The sequence below is a fragment of the Oncorhynchus masou genome, chromosome 27, assembly GCF_036934945.1.
Source record: "Oncorhynchus masou masou isolate Uvic2021 chromosome 27, UVic_Omas_1.1, whole genome shotgun sequence".
Classification (NCBI taxonomy): domain Eukaryota; kingdom Metazoa; phylum Chordata; class Actinopteri; order Salmoniformes; family Salmonidae; genus Oncorhynchus; species Oncorhynchus masou.
Window position 1 is genome coordinate 39,713,502 of NC_088238.1, and position 24,828 is coordinate 39,738,329.

Sequence of the window (24,828 nt, forward strand, 5' to 3'; positions counted from 1 at the left end):
TAACAATGTCTACACTATTTCTTATCGATGTCGTTATTTTAAAAATGGGCAAAAAAAAATGATTTTCTTTCAAAAACAAGGACATTTCTAAGTGACCCCATACTTTTGAACGGTAGTGTGTATATCACACACACACTAACAGTCAAAAGTTGACACATCTACTCATTCCAGTGCTTTTCTTTATTTTTACTATTTTCTACATTGTAGAATAATAGTGAAGGCATCAACTATGAAATAACACATATGGAATAATGTAGTAACCAGAAAAAGTGTTCAACTAAATCAAAATACATTTTATATTTGAGATTCTACGAAGTAGCCACCCTTTGCCTTGATGACAGCCTTGCACACTCTTGGCATTTTCTCAACCAGCTTCATGAGGTCGTCACCTGGAATGCATTTCAATTAACAGGTGTGCCTTGTAAAAGGTTAATTTGTGGAATTTATTTCCTTCTTAATGCATTTGAGCCAATCAGTTGTGTTGTAGGGGTGGTATACAGAAGATAGCCCTATTTGGGAGAAGTCCATATTAGAACAGCTCAAATAAGCAAAGAGAAATGACAGTCCATCATTACTTAAGACATGAAGGTTAGTCAATCTGGAAAATGTCAATAACTTTTAAAGTTTCTTCAAGTGCAGTCGCAAAAACCATCAAGCGCTGTGATGAAACTGGCTCTCATGAGGAACGCCACAGGAGAGGAAAACTCTGCTGCAGAGGATAAGTTCATTAGAGTTACCAGCCTCTAATATGGACTTTGAAGAATCTCAAATATAAATTATATTTTGATTTGTTTAACACTTTTTTGCTTACTACATGATTCCATGTGTGTTATTTCATAGTTTTAATGTCTTCACTATTATCCTACAATGTAGAAAATAGCAAAAATAAAGAAAAACCCTGGAATGAGTTGGTGTGTCCAAACTTGTCTATAGACTGACATTTCCTACTATGGAAGTTCACAGGTTAAAACATGCATGGGCATTCATAGTTAACACAACAAACATACCTTTTTAAACAATAACTTGCTACATTTACATTTTCAAGAGAGGATAGACGCTCTTATCCAGACCAAGTTACTGTCAGTGCATTCAACTGAGGTAAAAACGACAATAAGCAAACCAGAAGGCACAAGTACACAAGTCCTTTCTAATGGCATTTTATTTTCATTATAAAATTACATTCACACGATTCCCTTTGATAATATGCCTGTGTCCCAAATGGTACCCTTCTCTCTTTATAGTGCACTACTTTTGACCAGAACCCTGGTCAAAGCAAAGACTGCACACTATAAAAGGAATAGGGTGCCATGACTGGACCGCAGTTCAATAGTCATTTATCACATGCCACCCACCCCTCATGCTGGATCCCAAATGAATAAAACCCTACACACACACACACACACACACACACCTTTTGGAGTCCCTGAAAAAACGTGAATCAAAATCTCCTCATTTCTTATTCGGCGCAGTTCCAATAATCCACACTAGCGCACTACTAATAATGAAGCAATAGTTCTGTCCCATTGACCATGCTAGTATACCACTTTGAATGGAGCAATATATTGGGCATGCATCCAAAGACTTCATCCCAAACGGCACCCTGTTCCATATTTAGGGCCTCTGGTCAAAAGAACTGCACTAAATAGCTGGTGTCCCAAATGGCACCCTAAGTGGTACGCTAGTGTGGATATCGGAATGTAGCCTATGTATTGATACTAATTGGAGTGAAGCAATGTATTGGGAATGCACACTAGCAAGTAGTACACTAGTATAAATGTTGGAACATATCTTATTTAAATCAAAAAGCTAAAGTCAGGTAATAAGAATGCATGTCTACAGTCTGAAGCCAAACTCTCTTCTAGTTGCACTTTATTCCTATTGGTCTATTCCCTCTTGTTGCAGACACAAACATTATTACTCTTTGGAAAGTGGGTATTTGATCGGCGTAAAATGTACTACATTTAATGTGTGTGATGTTATAGGAATGGTAGGTAGCTAGGTCCATTATTTAAAAAGTCACGTGTATGTCAAAGTAGTTGGTTTGCCTTTTGTTGTACGTTGCTGCTCAAAAACAGCACTCTCCCTCTCTGCCTATATTTGTGTGCCCTGGGTTAGTCTCATCATCATCACTACATTGCATACTATGACATTGAGCCCTTTCCACATAAACACATTCATGCTAGTACAGCCACACACAGGCTAAAAGATCACATCAAACTTCCCCATAGGTTACTTGCTCGATACGCGAGAGAGAGCGAGGGGGTTGAGAGATGGAGGAAATCGAGAGAGAGAGAAAAACAGTTGCAGAATAGAACACAGAAATAGAATTCTAAATTCTATGGAATTCTGGATGGAACCAGAACTTGGGAAGAATCATTCTTCAGATTGACATAAATGGGAAGGGCAAGAATGTGTTCTTTGTTTGTACCCCTACAACATATCCTACGGGTTCAACAGAACTCACCAATGCAGACAATCAATGTGGTCCCTTAAAAACAGCAAACGTATTATATTATTCTCATAACGTGTGGTAAATATACAACATATTGGACGACCATTAATTTAAAAGAAAATCCCTGTCCCCTTCAAATTGCACCCTATTCCCTACATAAGGCTCTGGTGAAAGTTAACGCACTATGGGTCCTGGTCAAAAGTTGTGCACTATATAGGGAATAGGGTGCAATTTGGGACATATTCTAATCTGATAAAACGTTATCTGTTGGGGAAAATGTTTGTTTTATTTCATCACCTGCTAAAAAAATAAAAAGTATTAAGACGCATTCTGACCTGCCTCTCGAGGGAAAGTTCCAAGGTCAAATCAGAGCGGGGACCAAATACTATTTCAAATACTTCAAACTGAGCTTGATGGAGCGTCCTGGCAGAACGGAACCAATAGAATGGCCTCCGTGCAGGCTAAAGCAAAACGCTAGAAGTACTTGAACAATTTCAGATAGTATTTGATCCCAAGTCTACAACAGTAGTAGTAGCTAAATCCTTCGGCCAAAAGTGGCACTATTTTCACAGAGCTAATATAAATAGGGCTTGGATCATCATCATCATAATACACAACAATGTCAGCAATGTCTGGAATTCAGTACCCGAACGTCAACGTGTGAATTTCAATTGACACCCTATTTTTACTTAAAAAAGGTGCACTTCTTTTGGCCAGTGCCCTAGAGTACTATGTAGGGAATAGGGTGCCACTTGAGACACACCTTAGATAAGATTCCACCCCAGCCCTTACCCCCTTCCCAGCCTCCCCCAAATCCCCCTCCACATCAAACCCCCTTTCCTCCACCCTGTTGCACATGGAACCCAAAGTCCTCCGTCTCTTCGCCTGTCTGTTGCCTGATTAAAAAGTGCTGCGATCAGAGTACCCTGCTGTCACTACGCCAGGCCCATCTCCTCTAGAACACTTCTCGGAGACTCGTCCTCCTATAAGGGGGAGACGGGGAACAGATGGCTCAGACTACATGGTGACAAATAAAACTACATTAATAATGGTTAGGTATTAAGGTCATAAGGCCCGATTCAGACTTTTATATAAACAGACTCAACATGGACTTCAGTCAAGAAAATATGGACATAAGTTAAAAAATGTTTTTACTTAAGTCTGTGTTAAATACATTTATCTCAAGCCTGAATAGGGCCCATAGTGAGGTAGAGAAACCCGATGGAGGTCGCCAGACTGGTGTGCTGGAGTTTTTCCTTTTTAATAAGAGAGATCACTCCTATCATATACATGCAGGCTAATTTGGACATTTAAAAAAAATTAACTTTAAACCACCTATTCAGTATTTATCCTTTGCCATCTGTTTTTTAAATGTGATTTTTGTCTGTATGTATTATGTTTGCTGCTAGATGAATTGCCTCACTGAGGACATTAACGTTTTTTCAATCTGAATCCTACCTCCTGTAGTAGGTCGGCCTGTTCGATGGCCTTGAGAACACTCTTCTTGGACGTGTCTTGGATCTCCCCCCCCATCAGAAACTCATCCAGTATAAAGTAGGCCTTCTCAAAGTTAAAGATGATATCCAGCTCACATACCTGCCAGGGCACACACACACACACACACACACACAGAGACAGGGAGCAATCAGAATCACCTTTATTTGCCAATTACATTTACATATATCAGGAATTTGGCTTGGTGAAATGGTGCCAACAGCAATAGACAAAATAGGCAGAGGAATTGACACAGTTTACGTACAGTATATACAGGAAGCCTACACCAATTACACGATAGAAGAGTATAAGCACATTTATAGTTGAGGATATACAAGGAGAGAAGCTTGAGCGATAGGAGAGCAGTGTTTTCCACAAGTACATGGGGGAGCCAGCCATATAGAAAAAGGAGCCAGCCAAGTTCCCCTGGGGGCCGGGGGGGGGTTCTCCCGGGTTAAGACATCTTTGCCGAACAAGCCCTATTTTGGCGGCTTCTGGTACATTCTAACGCTAGATTGTATTTTCAACCTGCACCAATCAGGTAATAACACTGATCTAATTTTATTTTCACTTTTACAGTGTTCATTTCATCAGCTGTTGTATAATATGATATAAAACACAGGAAACAACATTTTGACTGCATTGGGCCTTTAAAGAACCCTGTAAGAGTCCGCTGACATTCACAGGCTTTCAGCTTCCTTTTAAGAGTCATTTTCTCAGCTATCTACAATACAGGTATGACAGGTATAGGCTGTCTCAGGTAGCCTGCGAAAGCCAGCATGGATAAAATGCAATGATTGACTAATATTTTCCATATTCTAATAATTTCATGTGCCAACATATCTCCACAGTCTGTGCCATGGTGAAACTTACACTCCTGTAGATCTGAAATAATTGCATGGTGAAAATTGCCAGCCAACCAGAAAAGCAAGGTGAAGAAATTCAGACATTCAGGACAATCCTTGTCCTGCAAAGAAACGTTGTTTTTTTTTTTTGTTGCAAAAAAAATAATTTTGCAAGCAATTAGGCATTTAGAATTAAATGTGGAGTGGAGCTGGATAGTTCTACTTGACTTCAGTGGGTCGAGTCACTAACGTGATCTTCCTGTCTGGTTTTGCACCCCCTCGGGCTCATGCGGTGGGGGGAGATCTTAGTGGGACATACACCGCTTTGTCTCAGGGTAGTAAGTTGGTAGTCTGTTCATTTCCCTCTGATGGTCTGGGGGCTGTGCTTTGGCAAAGTGGGTGGGGTTATATCCAGTCCAGAGGTATCGTCGAACGGGGCCACAGTGTCCCCAACATCAGTCTCCAGTATCTATGCTTTAATAGTCTATGTGAGGGGCTCTAGGGCCAGTCTGTCATATCTGGTATAATTCTCCAGTCTTATCTGGTGTACTGTGTAATCTTAAGTATGCTCCCTCTAATTCTCCCATTTTCTCACCCTCTCAGGACTACCAGAGCCCCAGGACCATGCCTCAGGACTACCAGAGCCCCAGGACCATGCCTCAGGACTACCAGAGCCCCAGGACCATGCCTCAGGACTACCAGAGCCCCAGGACCATGCCTCAGGACTACCAGAGCCCCAGGACCATGCCTCAGGACTACCAGAGCCCCAGGACCATGCCTCAGGACTACCAGAGCCCCAGGACCATGCCTCAGGACTACCTGAGCCCCAGGACCATGCCTCAGGACTACCAGAGCCCCAGGACCATGCCTCAGGACTACCTGAGCCCCAGGACCATGCCTCAGGACTACCTGAGCCCCAGGACCATGCCTCAGGACTACCTGAGCCCCAGGACCATGCCTCAGGACTACCTGAGCCCCAGGACCATGCCTCAGGACTACCTGAGCCCCAGGACCATGCCTCAGGACTACCTGAGCCCTAGGACCTGAGCCCCAGGACCATGCTACCTGAGCATGCTACCTGAGCCCCAGGACCATGCCTCAGGACTACCTGAGCCCCAGGACCATGCCTCAGGACTACCTGAGCCCCACCATGCCTCAGGACCCTGAGCCCCAGGACCATGCCTCAGGACTACCTGAGCCCCAGGACCATGCCTCAGGACTACCTGAGCCCCAGGACCATGCCTGAGCCCCAGGACCATGCCTCAGGACTACCCCCAGGACCATGCCTCAGGACCCTGAGGACCATGCCTCAGGACTACCTGAGCCCCAGGACCATGCCTCAGGACTACCTGAGCCCCAGAGCCCTACCTGAGCACCTGATGTCTCCCTAAGCCAGGACCATGCCTCAGGACTACCTGACCTGATGTCTCCTGGCTATCCCCAGTCCTGGACCTGCTGTTTCGACTCTCTCTCTCCCCCGCTCTACTGCACCTGCTGTCTCGACCTATGAACACTCGGCTATGAAAAGCCAACTGATATTTACTCCTAAGGTGCTGACCTGTTGCACCATCTATAACCACTGTGATTATTATTTGACCCGGATGGTCATCCCTACTGAACAAAAATATAAAATGCAACAACTTCAACGATTTTACTGAGTTACAGTTCATAAGGAAATTAGTCAATTGAAATAAATTAATTAGGCCCTAATCTACGGATTTCACATGATTGGGCAGGGGCCCAGCCATGGGTGCGCCTGGGAGGGCACAGGCGCCCCCCACTGGGGAGCCAGGTCCAGCCAATCAGAATGAGTATTTCCCCACAAAAGGGCTTTATTACAGACATAAATACTCAGTTTTCCCGGGTGGCTGGTCTCAGACAATCCTGCAGGTGAAGAAGCCGGATGTGGAGGTCCTGGGCTGGTATGGTTACACGTGGTCTGCGGTTGTGAGGCCGTTTGGATGGCTCTAAAACAACGTTGGACGTGGCTAACGGTAGAAAAATTAACATTTAATTATCTGGCAACAGCTTTGGTTGACATTCCTGCAGACAGCATGTCAACTGCACGCACCCTCAACTTGAGACATCTATGGCATTGTGTTGTGTAAAATAACTTTACATTTGAGTGGCCTTTTATTGTCCCCAGCACCAGGTGCACCTGTTTAATGATCATCCTGTTTAATCAGATTATTGATATGCCACACCTAGAGAAATATTAACTAAAAGGGGTAAACACATTTGTGAACAAAATTAGAGAAATAAGCTTTTTGTGCGTATGGAACATTTTTTGGGATCTTTTATTTCGGCTCGTTAAAAATGAGACCAACACTTTGCATGTTGCGTTTATATTTCTGTTCATTAAAATGAACGTTTGAACATCTTGAACGAATGATCTGTCCTTAATTGCCATGTACTGTTATAATCTCCACCCGGCACAGCCTGAAGAGGACTGGATACCCTTCAGAGCCTGGTTCCTCTAGGTTTCTTCCTAGGTTCCTGCCTTTCTAGGGAGTTTTTCCTAGCCACCGTGCCTCTACATCTGCATTGCTTGCTGTTTGAGGTTTTAGGCTGGGATTCTGTATAAGTACTTGGTGGCATCAGCTGATGTAAAAATGGCTTTATAAATACATGTGATTGACTTGATTGGTTAATGTCGGGCCCTGCACGCAAAAAAAATGTATGTGATAGAAGAAAATAAGCTAAGTGGATTTTGAGTCCTGGTTACAACATTATTATGGGACGTGCAAATTCATGCGCTCTTTCTCCGTGTAAATACATTTGACTGCAACCACAACACACACACACACACACACACACACACACACACACACACACTTACCTGTCATTGCTCACTTTGTGACTGACAGGAGCCTGTCCTATCAATAGATGGCTGGAAGATGCATGTCGTTCATTCTAATGGGAGAGGGCTCGGCAGACTTTTTCTGACTAACGAATTGAAAAAGTAGCCTAGTTAATTTAAGTGGGATAAGTAGCCGGCTGAAAATGTGTCTAACAATGGTCTACAAAGCCGGCAGACAGCACTAGTGGACAATACTGGGGGAGGGAGAGAAGACTATGGAGAGTTCAATAGATCAATAGAGGGACCGTGAGGGAGAATAAACAGCATATGATGCGAGTCATCGACTTACATGAAAATCCTTCGATTGTCCGGGTAGTAAAATAGGAGGCAGGGAGGATGAAATGGAAGAGAGGCAGGGAGGACGAAATGGAAAATATATGATAAGCCAACGAGTGGAGGTGAGAAATAAGCAGTTGGAGAGAGAGAATGCAGTTGGCTAAAGAAGAGATAATGAAAGAGTTGGCTGGAGAAGTCGGAATGAGAGAGAGAGAGCGCGAGAGACTCACGCTGCCGAAGTACTTATCCAGCAGCTCTACGAAGCGGTGGATGACCTCTAGAGTGATGAGTTCGTTGTCCTGCTCCTCCACCGCACAGCAAAAATACAGACTGGCATACCTATAAAGCGCACACACACACACACACACACACACCGTATTAGTGCAAACAGCATGCAGAGGCGGAATGGAAGGAAGGAACCCAGAAAACCCCCACACTGTCTTTGGGTTATTGAGGTTCAACACACCCACACCTTCTTCATTGAGGTTCAGCTCAGAACTAAAAAGGGGGAATCCATGGAGCTCCTGCCAGTCAGTAACCCAGGGCCATCTTCTGTAGCCAAACGTAGATAGAATGCCACAAAGAGGGCATGCTTCTTCTACAAAGCATATTTCTATCTGAACGTTCCAAACCGTTGCGTCCTACTGAACGCGCCCTTAGACAACTAATAACTACTGACAGACAAGCTTGTTATGCTGATGTGTATGATGCCAGTCTATGCAGTGTGCTTGACAACTCAAGGGTTGTGCACTATACCATGTGTAAGGTTGTGTGTGTTGTTTCCCCAACTGTGGCCCTGGACAAGCACACCTGATTCTACTTGTCAACTAGTCATCAAGCCCTTGACAAGTTGAATCAGGTGTTTTTTTGTCTGGGGCTACAACAAAAATGTATGCTGTCGAGGGTACTTGAGGACCAGAGTTGGGAAACTCTGTATTAGAGCATTAGCGATGTCAGCTCTTTGGCTCACTCACCTGGCCAGAAACAGGTACTGCACTACAACGCAGAGAGCACTGTTGAGTTTCCATCAGATTTACCTCAGTTCTTCCTATTTCCATCTACATGGCCTTCAGAAAGTATTCATAGCCCTGGACTTAATGCACATTTTCTTGTGTTACAGCCTGATTGGATTAAATTGTTTTTCCTCACCCATCTACACTCAATACCCCATAATGACAAATTGAAAACCTGTTTAGACATTATAGCAAATGTATTGAACATAAAATACACATCTCATTTACATATGTATTCACAATACTGAGTCAATACATGTTAGAATCACCTTTTTGCAGCGCTCACTGCTGTGAGTCTTTGTGGGTAAGTCTAAGAGCTTTGCACACCTGGACTGTACAATATTTGCCCACTATTCTATTCAATAAGCTCTGTCCAATTGATTGTTGATCATTGCTCGACAACCATTTTCAAGTCTTGGCTTATTCAAGTCTTGCAATAAATCTTGCCAAGCAGATTTGAGTCAACACTCACTCGGCCAATCGGAAACATTAAATGTTTTCTTGGTAAGCAATGCCAGTGCAGATTTGGCTTAGTGTTTTAGGTTATTGTCCTGCTGAAAGGTTAATTCATCTCCCAGTGTCTAGTGGAAAGCAGACTGAACCAACACTAGGATTTTGCCTGTGCTTAGATCCATTCCGTTTATTTTTATCCTCAAAACCCCCCAGGCCTTAATGATTGCAAGCATACAGTACCCATAACATTTGTCAGCCACCACTATGCTTGAAAATATGTAGAGTGGTACTCAGTAAGGTGTTGTATTGGATTTGCACAAAAACATAATTTGCATTCAGGACAAATAGTTAATTGCTTTGCCACATTTTTTGCAAACATGCTCTGACTTGGGGCCAAGGCCAAGCCACTGTGAACTTTAAAACCTTCTCACAAAGCAACTTGATACAGAGGTTGTTGATTCGGCACACCCCAAGTCTTTAGTGTCACTCCTGTTGGCAACAATTACACTAGAGCAAAACATTAACACTAGGCTTGGGCGTTATTCATATTGTCATACAGACCTTGTGCCATAATCGGGATATTCTGTAATACCGACACAGAACACCAGGGGCACTATTTTCTAACCCTACCAACTCTGTAATATGAAGGTTAGCAATGCTAACAAGTACATGTAAAATCCCATAGAGAATGCTAACATTGCGAACATTCTATACAGTCTCTGTCCTAAACCATTTTCAGGACGGACATCCCAGATCAAAGTAACTTTTAAAAAATGCTACTCACAAAACAAAATGTTAGACAGCAACGATCTTTATCCAGAAAGGGATTCCCTGCTGTTACAAAGCGAAGCTGGACTTGGGAAGAAGATAAGCACTTAGTAGCAAGTTAGCTACCTAGCTAAGTTAGCAAACCAAATGTGCAACTGTAGAGCCTTCACCAGATTTTAGACAGTTAACTTAAATTATATCTAGCTGGCAAACATTTCATTGTGAATTCCATACTGTAACTAGATCACCTGGCACATGCTGCACAGTTACGGAGGGCATGCTGTCCGGTCCTCTGGCAGTCTCTATGGGGGTGCCACAGGGTTCAATTCTCGGGCCGACTCTTCTCTGTATTTATCAATGATGTTGCTCTTGCTGCGGGCGATTCCCTGATCCACCTCTACGCAGACGACACCATTCTATATACTTCCGGCCCGTCCTTGGACACTGTGCTATCTAACCTCCAAACGAGCTTCAATGCCATACAACACTCCTTCCGTGGCCTCCAACTGCTCTTAAACGCTAGTAAAACCAAATGCACGCTTTTCAACCGATCGCTGCCTGCACCCGCATGCCCGACTAGCATCACCACCCTGGATGGTTCCGACCTTGAATATGTGGACATCTATAAGTACCTAGGTGTCTGGCTAGACTGTAAACTCTCCTTCCAGACTCATATCAAACATCTTCAATCGAAAATCAAATCAAGAGTCAGCTTTCTATTCCGCAACAAAGCCTCCTTCACTCACGCCGCCAAACTTACCCTAGTAAAACTGACTATCCTACCGATCCTCGACGATGTCATCTACAAAATTGCTTCCAACACTCTACTCAGCAAACTGGATGCAGTTTATCAGTGCCATCCGTTTTGTCACTAAAGCACCTTATACCACCCACCACTGCGACTTGTATGCTCTAGTCGGCTGGCCCTCGCTACATATTCGTCGCCAGACCCACTGGCTCCAGGTCATCTACAAGTCCATGCTAGGTAAAGCTCCGCCTTATCTCAGTTCACTGGTCACGATGGCAACACCCATCCGTAGCACGCGCTCCAGCAGGTGTATCTCACTGATCATCCCTAAAGCCAACACCACATTTGGCCGTCTTTCGTTCCAGTACTCTGCTGCCTGTGACTGGAACGAATTGCAAATATCGCTGAAGTTGGAGACTTATCTCCCTCACCAACTTCAAACATCTGCTATCTGAGCAGCTAACCGTTCGCTGCAGCTGTACATAGTCTATTGGTAAACAGCCCACCCATTTTCACCTACCTCATCCCCATACTGTTTTTAGTTATTTATTTTTCTGCTCATTTGCACACCAATATCTCTACCTGTACATGACCATCTGATCATTTATCACTCCAGTGTTAATCTGCAAAATTGTAATTATTCGCCTACCTCCTCATGCCTTTTGCACACAATGTATATAGACTCCCCTTTTTTTTCTACTGTGTTATTGACTTGTTAATTGTTTACTCCATGTGTAACTCTGTGCTGTCTGTTCACACTGCTATGCTTTATCTTGGCCAGGTCGCAGTTGAAAATGAGAACTTGTTCTCAACTAGCCTACCTGGTTAAATAAAGGTGAAATAAAATAAAAGTAGTGAGTGACTCACAAGGCTCTGTTCTCTTGTTGTTGTGTGCTTGTAAACAAATACAACATTACAGGGGACTACCAGTAAGTGTCATATTGAAATGAAGAACGCGATCTCCTTTATCTCCTAACGTATTGCACAAGTTCACTGCAGGTATTTACTTTAAAAGTACCAACAAATATTCACATATTTTAAAAAAAACTTTAAATAAATAGTTTCAAAGGTACTAAAAACCACCCCGTGGCTATTTCCTGTATACCCCGGTATACAGCCTGAGCCTAATTAACATAAGAACACTGGCAACACAGTCTTAGGTGGAAGTGCAGCATATGATAAGCTTGCACAGATTCACTGTGGTGTAGGTTACTGTAGGATCCTCTGGGCAACTTCTACACCGAGTGCTGTGTGTGGATGGCTTCTGTATGAGATGTGGGAGGTGGAATGAGTGTCCAAATGGTGAGTCACTGAGCATCAGTTGGAATGGAACTGTCAAAAGTCAAATCTGTGTTTTGGGGAAACAATACCAAACACCCCTCAGAGACAGCCTGGGTGATAATGCCAGGAGACAGGTCGGGACACAGACACAGTAATGTCAAGTGTGTGTGTGTGTGTGTGACAGGTCTGTCTCTTTTAATGTCCCCCTGGAGCCACTTTTGAAGACCAATTATTACCAGTAGAGGGAAGGCGGGGGGGGTCATCTTAACATTTAGTGTAGTTGCCTGGTTTGGCTCCCCCACGTGGGCAAGTCTGAATACCATTGTGAGAGTTGTACAGGTCTGTGGTAAGATTCAATGGAGAAAGTAAAAAGGCTCTCTGAGACATTTACAAAGAGCGCAAATAAGGGGCAAATAAATCATTTTGGATCTTACACCGACACTGAAGAGCCAGTTCTGCCATTAGGGAACAGACTCAGGACCTCTTAAAACCAAGAGAGCCACTAACAGCTTTGTACCAGCATCAGTATGGCTTTTAAATGAAAACAGTTGTGCGGTTTACGTGTATCTTGTATAGGCCTAAACCTTGTAAACATTGGTAAGGTCACGTGTGAACGTTGCCGTTTATAAGTCTACTATACATCTTTATCTTATTGGACCTGCCACAACTGAAGTTCTTTCTGAAAAAAAGAAGTAATTCAATTATTGTGTGAGTGAGAGACAGTGGGGGAGAGAGTATGTGTGTGTGACTACAATTCCAGACACTTATGTGAAGCACGCAGTACCCTTTGTTGCACTTTTTCAAGTGTGTGTTTGTGTGAACAGTGTGTAGCAGCTACATGCTGTCTCACACAACCATAAAAAAAACACTAAGGATTTCAATGGCAGAAAAATCCCTGGTGTGCGCGTGTATTCTAGTACCTCTTGTAGACAATCTTGAGGTCCCTCCACTCCAGGAAGCTGCACATCTTGGGCTTGCGGGCCAGCACCACCTGCATGAGCTCCCTCACCATCTTCTTCTTGTCCCTCTCGGCCGTGGCCGTGTACCACTTCTGGAGACGCAGCTTCCCCTGCCGACTGAACAGCAACATGAAACGCATCTAGAAAGGAGGGAGAGTTAATGTCAGTTTACAGGGGGAGGAAACAGGAGAGGAGAAAGACAGGATCGGAGATAGGATCAATAGCATACAGAAAGGAGACCAGGGGACGTTAGTACCAGGTAACTTCAGGATGAACTAGTGTGTACAACAGACAGAACATAGAGGGTAAAACAAAGAGACTGAAATAGACAGTTCCGCATAAAGCGGGGAGGGAGAGAGGACTTCTGGAGACGCAGCTTCCCCTGTCAACTGAACAGCAACATGAAACGCATCTAGAGAGGAGGAGGTGGGACAGCAGACAGGGCAGAGAGGTAGTGATATGTCGGCCTACACATATTAGGCAGACACAGGCTAACAGAGAGTAAGCAGTAAGACCTAATGCTGGACACACCACACGGGGTTAAGCTTTCGCGCCGGTGCAGCAAGTCTCATATATTAGCAACCTGGACTGGGTCACAATACAGGAAAAGGGGGATTATAAGTATGATGGGGAAAGCGATATTGCTCCATGTACAAAGACAAAAAAAAAAACGACCATCAGATCTGCATAAAGAGAGAGAAAGATTATGAGCTAGAGAAAGAGAGTCAGTGGGAGAGAGAAAGGGGAGGACAGACAGACCATACTTTTTTATGTCACAAGTTTAGTAGAGCCTACATGTGTGTCTAGATCTACATATCAACCGTGTTAATATTGACATGGTGGAAAAAGTATAGTAACAGACTACATCTCCCACCGGACTTGTCCTAGTTATCGAGACCCTCCCTGGAACACAATCTCCAATCTCTGCTTTTAAACTCCCTGACACCATGTGGTGTGGTGGAGCGTCAATCTCCTAGAGACTGCCTGGCCACGAATGTAGCACACACCCTAATGTTAAACTAGACTACTAACATCAGCGCCCACCTACAAAATCATCTGTGAAAGTCACCTTTTGAAAGGAGTATCATTCTACTTGCATTCAGTGTGTGTGTTCTCAAAAACACTTCGGAGGGAGAGAGGGTAGTGAGCTCATGGGCTCCTGGGTTCTTCTGCAAAAAAATATAGAATTAGAGTTGGATAAATGTAGATAAGCCCGATAAACCTGTATAAATTCTAGTTTATACAGGTTACTAACCTCGACATCAAAACCGTCAATCCAAATTCCATACCTAAAACATTGATTTTGGACAAAATTACCTGAATGGTCTATTACTACCAAGGACTATCAAGAAAAAAAACTAACAACCCAAAAACTGCAGAAGAAACACAGCACAACCTAAAAATACAATCCAACACAAAACTGAGTGAGTAATGTTGAGTCTGAACCTACAAAGAAAATACAATCTCTAGGTAATTTTGTTATACAAACTTTAATAAATAAGGCTACCAAGCTGCTAGGACAGAACTGACCTGGCTGCAACTTCAATTAGCACTTAAGTGTGAAGTGAGAGGTGTGAAAACTCTTGAGACTGACAATGGCAGGAAAGTTTCCCTACCCAAATGCAGAGGCCATTGAAGCCCCATTGCTTATCCCTGTGCAGAGGCCATTACAATACAGTACCCCATGGATATAAAAAAATACCACTGCATGGAATAAAGTACAAAAAAAGCTCCTTAACTTTTGGGATTGGGAGGCAGTATTGAGTAGCTTGGATGAATAAGGTGCCCCGAGTAAACTGCCTGCTACTCTGTCTCAGATGCTAATATATGCATGTTATTAGTAGTATTGGATAGAAAACACTCTGAAGTTTCTAAAACGGCTTGAATGATGTCTGAGTATAACATAACTAATATGGCAGGAGAAAACCTGAGACAAATCCAACCAGGAAGTGGGAAATCTGAGGTTTGTAGTTTCATTTAAGTGATTGCCTAACCAATATGCTGTGTCTATGGGGCCAGATTGCACTTCCCTAGGCTTCCAGCAGATGTCAACAGTCTTTAGAAAGTTTTTTGATGTTTCTATTGTGGAAGGAGGTCAAATAAGAGCTGTTTCAACAAGTGGACAAGGCTGTGGCCAATCAGTTGTTTACTGCGCGGTCACGCGGGCGCGCCGTTCCTTCTTTTTCCTCTGTAATGAATACGCTATTGTCCGGTTGGAATATTAAAGATTTATTATAAAAAACACCCTAAGGATTGACTCTAAACATCGTTTGACATGTTTCTACAAACTTTAATGGAACTCTTGACTTTTAGTCTAGATTTTGCACTCGCGCATTGTGCCTTTGGAATAGTGAACTAAACGCGAACAAAACAGAGGTATTTCGACATAAATATGGACGTAATCGAACAAAACAAACATTTCTGTTTGTGGGAGTCCTGGGAGTACATTCCGATGAAGATCAGCAAAGGTAAGTGAAGATTAATGCTATTTATGACTTTTGTTGACTCCACAATTTGGCGGGTAACTGTATGGCTTGCTTTTGTGGCTGTTCTCAGATGATTGAATATTGTGCTTTTGCCATAAAGCTTTTTTGAAATCTGACACAGCGGTTGCATTAAGAACAAGTTTATCTCTAATTCTATGTAAAACATGCATCTTTCATCAAAGTTCATGATGAGTATTTCTGTTATTTGATGTGGCTCTCTGCAATTTCTCCGGATGTTTTGGAGGCATTTCTGAACATGGCGCCAATGTAAACTGAGGTTTTTGGATATAAATATGAACTTGATCGAACAAAACATACATGCATTGTGTAATATTGAGTCCTGGGAGTGTCATCTGATGAACATCGTCAAAGGTTAGTGATTAATTTTATCTATATTTCTGCTTTTTGTGACACCTCTCTTTGGTTGGAAAATGGCTGAATGCTGAATGGAAAATGGCTGAATTCTGTGACTAGTTGCTGACCTAACATAATGATATGTTCTGCTTTCGCCGAAAAGCCTTTTTGAAATCGGACACTGTGGTTGGATTAACAAAAAGTGTATCTTTAAGATGGTGTAAAATACTTGTATGGTTGAGGAATTTTAATGATGAGATTTCTGTTTTGAATTTGGCGTCCTGCGATTTCACTGGCTGTTGGCGAGGTGGAACACTGGCGTCCCGAACGACCCCAGACAGGTTAAGCCCCACCCTCTTCAACATATACACTGCTCAAAATAAAGGGAACACTAAAACACAAACACATCCTAGATCTGAATGAATGAAATATTCTTATTAAATACTTTTTTCTTTACATCGTTGAATGTGCTGACAACAAAATCACAAAAATGATCAATGGAAATCAAATTTATCAACCCATGGAGGTCTGGATTTGGAGTCACATTGAAAATTAAAGTGGAAAAGCACACTACAGGCTGATCCAACTTTGATGTAATGTCCTTAAAACAAGTCAAAATGAGGCTCAGTAGTGTGTGTGGCCTCCACGTGCCTGTATGACCTCCTTATGCTCCTGATGAGGTGGTGGATGGTCTCCTGAGGGATCTCCTCCCAGACCTGGACTAAAGCATCCGCCAACTCCTGGACAGTCTGTGGTGCAACGTGGCGTTGGTGGATGGAGCGAGACATGATGTACCAGATGTGCTCAATTGGATTCAGGTCTGGGGAACGGGCGGGCCAGTCCATAGCATCAATGCCTTCCTCTTGCAGGAACTGCTGACACACTCCAGCCACATGAGGTCTAGCATTGTCTTGCATTAGGAGGAACCCAGGGCCAACCGCACCAGCATATGGTCTCACAAGGGGTATGAGGATCTCATCTCGGTACCTAATGGCAGTAGGGTACCTCTGGCGAGCACATGGAGGGCTGTGCGGCCCCCCCAAAGAAATGCCACCCCACACCATGACTGACCCACCACCAAACAGGTCATGCTGGAGGATGTTGCAGGCAGCAGAACGTTCTCCACGGCATCTCCAGACTCTGTCACGTCTGTCACATGTGCTCAGTGTGAACCTGCTTTCATATGTTAAGAGCACAGGGTGCCAGTGGCGAATTTGCCAATCTTGGTGTTCTCTGGCAAATGCCAAATGTCCTGCACGGTGTTGGGCTGTAAGCACAACCCCCACCTGAGGACGTCAGGCCCTCATACAAACCTCATGGAGTCTGTTTCTGACCGTTTGAGCAGACACATGCACATTTGTTGCATGCTGGAGGTCATTTTGCAGGGTTAGGGACATTGCTCCTCCTGCTCCTCCTTGCACAAAGGCGGAGGTAGCGGTCGTGTTGCTGGATTGTTGCCCTCCTACGGCCTCCTCCACGTCTCCTGATGTACTGGCCTGTCTCCTGGTAGCGCCTCCATGCTCTGGACACTACGCTGACAGACACAGCAAACCCTCTTGCCACAGCTCGCATTGATGTTCCATCCTGGATGAGCTGCACTACCTCAGCCACTTGTGTGGGTTGTAGACTCCGTCTCATGCTACCACTAGAGTGAAAGCACCACCAGCATTCAAAAGTGACAAAAACATCCAGGAAGCATAGGAACTGAAAAGTGGTCTGTGGTCACCGCCTGCAGAACCACTCCTTTATTGGGGGTGTCTTGGTAATTGCCTATAATTTCCACCAGTTGTCTATTCCATTTGCACAACAGCATGTGAAATGTATTGTCAATCAGTGTTGCTTCCTAAGTGGACAGTTTGATTTCACAGAAGTGTGATTGACTTGGAGTTACATGGTGTTGTTTAAGTGTTCCCTTTACTTTTTTGAGCAGTGTATATCAACGAATTGGCAAGGGCACTAGAACAGTCTGCAGCACCTGGCCTCACCATACTAGAATCTGAAGTCAAATATCTACTGATTATCTGGTTCTTCTGTCCCCAACCAAGGAGGACCTACAGAAACACCTAGATCTTCTGCGAGGATTCTATCAGACCTGGGCTCTGACAGTAAATCTCAGTAAGACAAAAATAACTGTGTTCCAAAAAAGGTCCAGTTGCCAGGACAATGAATACAAATTCCATCTTGACATCGTTGTCCTAGAGCACACAAAAAGCTATACATACCTTGGCCTAAACATCAGATCCACAGGTAACTTCCACAAAGCTGTGAACGATCTGAGACAAGGCAAGAAGGGCCTTCTATGCCATCAAAAGGAACATAAAATTCAATATACCAATTAGGATTTGGGTAAAAATACTTGAATCAGTTATAGAACCCTTTGTCCTTTATGTTTGAGGTCTGCTCACCAACCAAGAATCCACAAATTGGGACAATAAACAATTTGAGACTCTGCAAAAATATCCTCAGTGTGCAATGTAAAACAACAAATAATGCATGCAGAGCAGAATTAGGCCAAAACCCGCAAATTATCAAAATCCAGAAAAGAGACGTCAAATTTTACAGCCACCTAAAAGGAAGTGATTCCCAAACATTCCATAACAAAACCACCTACAGAGAAATTAACCTGGAGAAGAGCCCCCTAAGCAAGCTGGTCCTAGAGCTCTTCACAAACACAAACAGACCCCACAGAGACCCAGAACAGCAACACAATTAGACCCAGCCAAATCATGAAAAAACTAAATGATAATTCCTTGACACATTGGATTTTTTTTTTTTTTTTAAACAGACCAAACTAGAACGCTATTTGGCCCTAAACAGAGTACACAGTGGCAGAATACCTGACCACTGTGACTAGGGTTGCACATTTTTGGGGAATATCCAGAGGTGGAAACTTTCCGTGGGAATTAACGGGAATATATGCAAATTAGTATTAATGCCATTTAAATTATGTTTTTTTGCATTGGATATATTTACCATACCATATATTTTACCTTATCATAAGTAGACATAATTACAAATGATGAAATCCTTCCAAATGAAATGTAAAAAACAATTTAGTTACAAATTTAACTTTAAATGACTTGACTCTTCACATGGGATGATTTCACTGAACAACAAAAGGGAATATTGAATGATCCCCAATGATCCATTGCATCTCCCAAATCCGTTTTCAACATACATCTGTACAATGATAACCAAAGCTTTAGTTTCTAGACTTTCTTCCTCTCAGGCTTCCATGTCTTCTCCCTGGACCTCCTCAAATGTCCACCTCTTGAACATTGACTCTGAGGCCTCATCTTCACTGTCACTTTCCAACCTTCTTGATGATGGCTCATTGTCAGGCTCAAAAAGCCTCAAATTTGCCCGGATGGCCACCAATTTTTCAACCCTTGTATTGGTCAGTCTGTTACGTGCTTTGGTGTGTGTGTTCCCAAACAAGAACCAGTTGCGCTCTGAGGCGGCTGATGTTGGGGGGATTTGGAGGATGATGGAGGCAACAATGGAAAGAGCCTCAGATCCGCAAAGTTCCTTCCATCGGGTGGCTGATGAGATATGTTGGCACGACTGCCATATTGCATCTCCACCCCAAAGCCAGACTGCCAAGAACCTTGCCTTCATCCAGGCCAAGGTGGCGAGATACAGTAGTGATGACACCATAGGCCATTTTGATCTCTGCACCAGACAGGATGCTCTTGCCAGCATACTCAGAACTGCAGTTTCCTCAGCTTGGAGCAACATCTCTGCAAGCAGAGTCTGAACATCAGACAGGACGGCATTGTCTCCCTCGATCCGTGCAATGACTAATGCTACAGGTTTCAGGAGTTTCAGGCTGCATAGCAGTCCCAAAATACATCATCCAGGAGGATCTCCTTGAGGGGATGTCCATATCGGCAGATTGTGATAAGGCAAATTCTTGGAGAGGCTCCTTCCCATCCAGGGGACTGACAAACATGATAACAACACCCCCCCAACGGGTGTTGCTGGGCAGCTTCAATGTGGTGATCTTATTCTTTGCTTGATGAGGTAGATTGCTGCTATAACTTGATGACCCTTCACATTCCTAATCATTTCTTTGGCTCTCTTGTAGAGTGTATCGATTGTTTTCAATGCCATGATGTCCTTGAAGAGCAGATTCAATGCATGAGCAGCACAGCCAAAGGGTGTGATGTGAGGGTAGGACTCCTCCACTTTAGACCAAGCAGCCTTCATGTTCACGGCATTGTCTGTCACCAGTGCAAATACCTTCTGTGATCCAAGGCCATTGATGACTGCCTTCAACTCATCTGCAATGTAGAGACCAGTGTGTTCTGTGCTCTTGTAGAATACTGGTTGAGGGGTGGAGATGTAGTTAATTATTCCTTGCCGACGAACATTCCACCACCCATCAGAGATGATTGAAATACAGTCTGCTTTCTCTATGATTTGGTTGACCTTCACTTGAACTCTGCATCCAGCAAATTAGTAGATAAAGCATGTCTAGTTGGAGGTTGTATGCTTTGCAAAGAACATCCAGAAATCTCTTCCAATACACATTGCCTGTGAGCATCAGAGGTGAACCAGTTGCATACACAGCTCAAGCAAGACATTCATCCGCATTTCTCTGACTACATTACTTCATTGAGTGAAAAAAAAACTTCTGATTCCAGGAGGACAATGAGCTATTGCTATCGATAAGGTGTCAGATTCCTAATTTTTTTCCCCTCGAATAGAAGTACAGTGACTTTTGTCAGAGGTTGCTTGTTGTGAGCGCTGAGGGAACTTTATGCACTTGGCCAGATGATTCAGCATCTTTGCTGCATTCTTCACATATGATTTGGCACAGTATTTGCAAATGTACACAGCTTTTCCTTCTACATTAGGTGCAGTGAAATGTCTCCACACATCAGCTAGTGCCTGTGGAATCTTCCTGAAAAGGGTTAGAAAAAAATGAGTTAAAAAAAGAGTATACAATTCCATGTACAGACAAATAGTTAAGCAGTTAGATTAAACAACTCCTTTGCAAGATACATTTTTTAAAATGAAACATGTATTGGAACAGGTGAATTAACACTCCAAAGTTAGCAGACTCAAGCAAGCTAAACCCCATATGGTAGCAAAAACTAACTAGCAGAAATTGTTAACAAGTTAGAAATTATTTAAAACACACTTTGCTCTAGGCTACCATTTACTAGTTAACAAAAAATAATGTAAGTCATAAAAATAAGTCATAAAAATAAGTCATAAAAATAAATGAATAAAATATATTCACCCCACCCAGTATTGTAATCAAAACTTACCAGAAAGCATGTAGTCCTTAGCTCAGACAGGGATAGTTTAACCAAAATATGCCACAAGACCTAGAAATGCCTTGTGTATCCCACAAAAAAAAGGTTCATTGTTATAACCTAACTTTTTTGATGAATTTAAGCAAAATTCCCAAAATATCTGGGCTTAACTTCCCATGGAAAATTACTAGACATTTAGCGGAAAATTTCCGACCCTATGCAAACCTAACTGTGACTGATACAAAATGAAGGACATCTTCAACTATGTACAGACAGTGAGCATAGCCTTGCCATTGAGAAAGGCCGCCGAGGGCAGACCTGGCTCTCAAGAGAAGATAGGCTATGCACACTGAACACAAAATGAGGTGGAAACTGAGCTGCACTTCCTAACCTCCTGTCAAATGTATGACCATATTAGACACATTTCCCTCAGATTACACAGACCCACAAAGACTTTGAAAACAGATCAAATTTTGATAGTCACATATCTACTGGGTGAAATACTAATGTGCAATCACAGCAGCAAGATTTGTGACGTGTTGCCATAAGAAAAGGGCAACCAAGGAAGAAAAAACACCACTGTAAATACAACCTATATTTATGTTAATTTGCACATCATTACAACACTGTATATATACATAATGACATTTTAAATGTCTTATTTTGGACCGTTTGTAAGTGTAATGTTTACTGTACATTTTTTTATTATCTATTTCACCTGAATTGGCAAATGTAAACATGTGTTTCCCATGCCAATAAATCTCCTTTGAACTGGAATTGAGAGAAGAGAGGAGAGGGGGACATGTGACAAGGGAGTGTGAAGTAAAGAAGGCCATGATGTGCATAAGAATAGACTAGCTTCCTTTTGGGAGATTATGCTTAAGCTCATCTGTGTCAGATCCTACAATGTGATGTGATTTAGCAGCAGCAGTCCTACTTAGTTATAAAGCAGTCAAAAGACCCACCATATTCTTGCCTGTGCTCAGATCCGTTTGTGCAGTTTTGCCTCACTCCTATGGTCAAAGGACCCACCATATTCTAGCCTGGGCCAAGATCTGTTTGTGCTGTCTTGCCAACTCCTATGGTCATTGTCACACTACACAAACAGATCTGAGACCAGGCTAACACTATTCAAATTAGCCAACACAGTATAGAGGACTATGTACATTATATCTAAAACACAAATATTGGTACAAACCATCCCTCTTCAAGAAACAATGGCCAGCCAACCACAAATATTAGTATTGTACTGGTAATCAAATATGACTGACAGCAAGTGGGAGTCTATTTGTTTAATCATGCCAACTCCTTGTCATGCCAAACAAGAAGTTGACATGATAGTACAAACAGATTGTCACTCCAGGCTAGATAGCTAGTTAGTTGGTGACCACGAAACATAGATGCAAAGATGAGCTACACATTATTTTAGGTTAAAAACACTGAACTGGACAGACCGTACAAACTCTACTGACACCAATCAATTTACAGTCAACTGCTTTGCTAGTTCCACTTTACTTACAGTCGAACCCGCTCAGTGCTTTCTCTCTAATGTTAATCTGACAGAGGAGAAGAAGACATGGAAGGGGTTTTATGTTCTGTAGAAGGACACTGGTGAGGACAGCAATACCCTATATTGGAGAGTACTGGTGAAGGAAGGGAGTGTAGGTAGTATTTACCAAGTTGCAGGGTGTCCAAACATTGTCCAGAGTGAAAAGTGATTTGGTGATGACATTTCAGATCCTTATGTTCTAAAATACATTTTACCAAGATAAATATGAAGATTCGTGTTCTGAATTGTTCAGTGAGGTCTTTCTCTAACATATCATTAACACTATCTGCAAAAAGTTGGATTTCGTAACTTAATACATCTGATAATTAGCACCAAGCTCTGTTGACATAGCGGTCAGGTTTCTTGTAACAACTTCTGAGGATTTTACATTTTGTGGTCTTCCATGTTGTTACTGCAGGTCAAAAAACAAAAAAACATTTGCATGACAAACGGAATTAAACGTAATAGGCTAAGAAAATAAAAAGCTTGGTATACGCTCAGTGCTTCGTTGACATTTCACAAGAGAAACGCTTGTTTTTGTGAGAAATCTTGAAAAAGAGGAATTTCGTATTAAAATTAAAATCATATGCTAAAATATTTAAAAACTGCATGTCGTATCAAAATTGATATCAATCTTAACTGCAGATTCGAGAAGAAAGATGAGTTCAATGGTAAAGTTAGCCTGTCGGGTAACCAGGAGCCTTAATTCTTGCCCAGAATCCAGCCCAGCTGACTCAATGCAATTTTCCTGATATTTGAACACTTTTTTTCCCCTCTGGCCTCCATTGATTTAGTCACCCTAATTCTGACCCTTGTAGGACAGCAAAAACTCCAATCAATAGCAACATATTGTGATTGAGACATGAAGTTTGGACCAATGGTTTTCTTAAAGGATTATCCACACACTTAAAATATTATTTTACCCATTGGTCAAAATATGCGTTTTGATTGGACACCCTTCAAGTTGACAAGGGTGGCAATTGTCTAATAGTCAACAGTTTATCATTTTGTCCACAGTAAAGGTGCAGTAAACAGGCAGCAATACAAGAGGCAGCCTAACTGACAACCAGATCAGCAAAAGAGAAAGGGGTGTCTGAATAGTTTAACACCATTTTATCAATACACATCGATCATTGTATCAATGTATCTCGTGCAGGGGTCAGTGTTGAGGGTCACAGAGTATCTGCAATGTGTAGGCAGTCAACAGCCAACTTTACAGCTGTTAACACCAACTATGTACACACACCAACAATAACAGTAACCTGAGGAACATGTCAAACTACCAAGCTCAAGTGTACATTTCGTTGCAAGCAAACAAAACCAGCTAGCAAGCCAGCTATTTGGCTAATCACGACATCCGGCTAGCTGTACAAATGTCAAAAGGCTTAGTTATGTAAGGTTACCTTCGAAGATAACTTGTTAGCCAGTGAGCTCAACATACATCTTCCTAGCGAAGTTAGAATTTAGACTAGGCAAAACTCTAATGTGCGGCCTGTCCACTAGCAAACAAGTTGGCTACTGTACCTGTAGCTATGTTAGCATTAGCCACTGTACCTTGCTAGCCAACACAGGTGGCCAACCAGCTTGCTTCACTCTGCTTCCTGAAACCATACACCTTGCTTGCAGCTAAGGTAATGAGCTAACCGGCTGGTTTGAGCTATTCAGCTCTTTTTATGGCGAAATTACTTACCATTTTATCAGGCTCACAACGCAAATATTAACTTGGATCTTCGTATATGAATTACTTGATTTTTCTTTTCGTTTTAAACACAGCAAACGTCAACATTCCATGTCTGTTTCAGAATACTACGGCTCGAGCGAGCAACTCATTCAACCAGCTAGCTAGAGGAGCGATTCCGGTGACAGACGTCAGCTGTTCCCCTCCTCAGTGAACATGCGCATTGCGCATTTTGAGGCAACCGGTCAAGTCAGTTTCGTAACCAAGCCAACCAAGGCGAACTCGCTCGATCTACTAAGTCTATTTCAAACAATTTCATAACTAAAACTAAACATGTATGTAGACACA

At 42.7% G+C, this 24,828-nt stretch overlaps 1 protein-coding gene across 1 annotated transcript; it reads right to left on the reverse strand.

The window, feature by feature from the left end:
* Positions 1-1,127: 1,127 nt before the first annotated feature.
* On the reverse strand, positions 1,128-24,666 carry ap1s1 (adaptor related protein complex 1 subunit sigma 1). Its single transcript, XM_064940181.1, has 5 exons — positions 24,493-24,666; positions 13,111-13,289; positions 8,158-8,266; positions 3,911-4,048; positions 1,128-3,435 (listed from the first exon to the last, which is right to left on the reverse strand). Exons 1-5 carry the CDS (start codon positions 24,493-24,495, stop codon positions 3,388-3,390), a joined length of 477 nt encoding a protein of 158 aa, XP_064796253.1. The 5' UTR covers positions 24,496-24,666; the 3' UTR covers positions 1,128-3,387.
* Between the last annotated feature and the right edge of the window lie 162 nt (positions 24,667-24,828).

Coding starts and splice junctions, on each gene's coding strand:
- ap1s1 (XM_064940181.1), bottom strand. Junction 8,267..13,110: donor CTCAAGATTGTCTACAAGAG/GTACTAGAATAC, acceptor TGCGCTTTATAG/GTATGCCAGTCTGTATTTTT. Junction 3,436..3,910: donor AGGCCGACCTACTACAGGAG/GTAGGATTCAGA, acceptor TCCCCCTTATAG/GAGGACGAGTCTCCGAGAAG.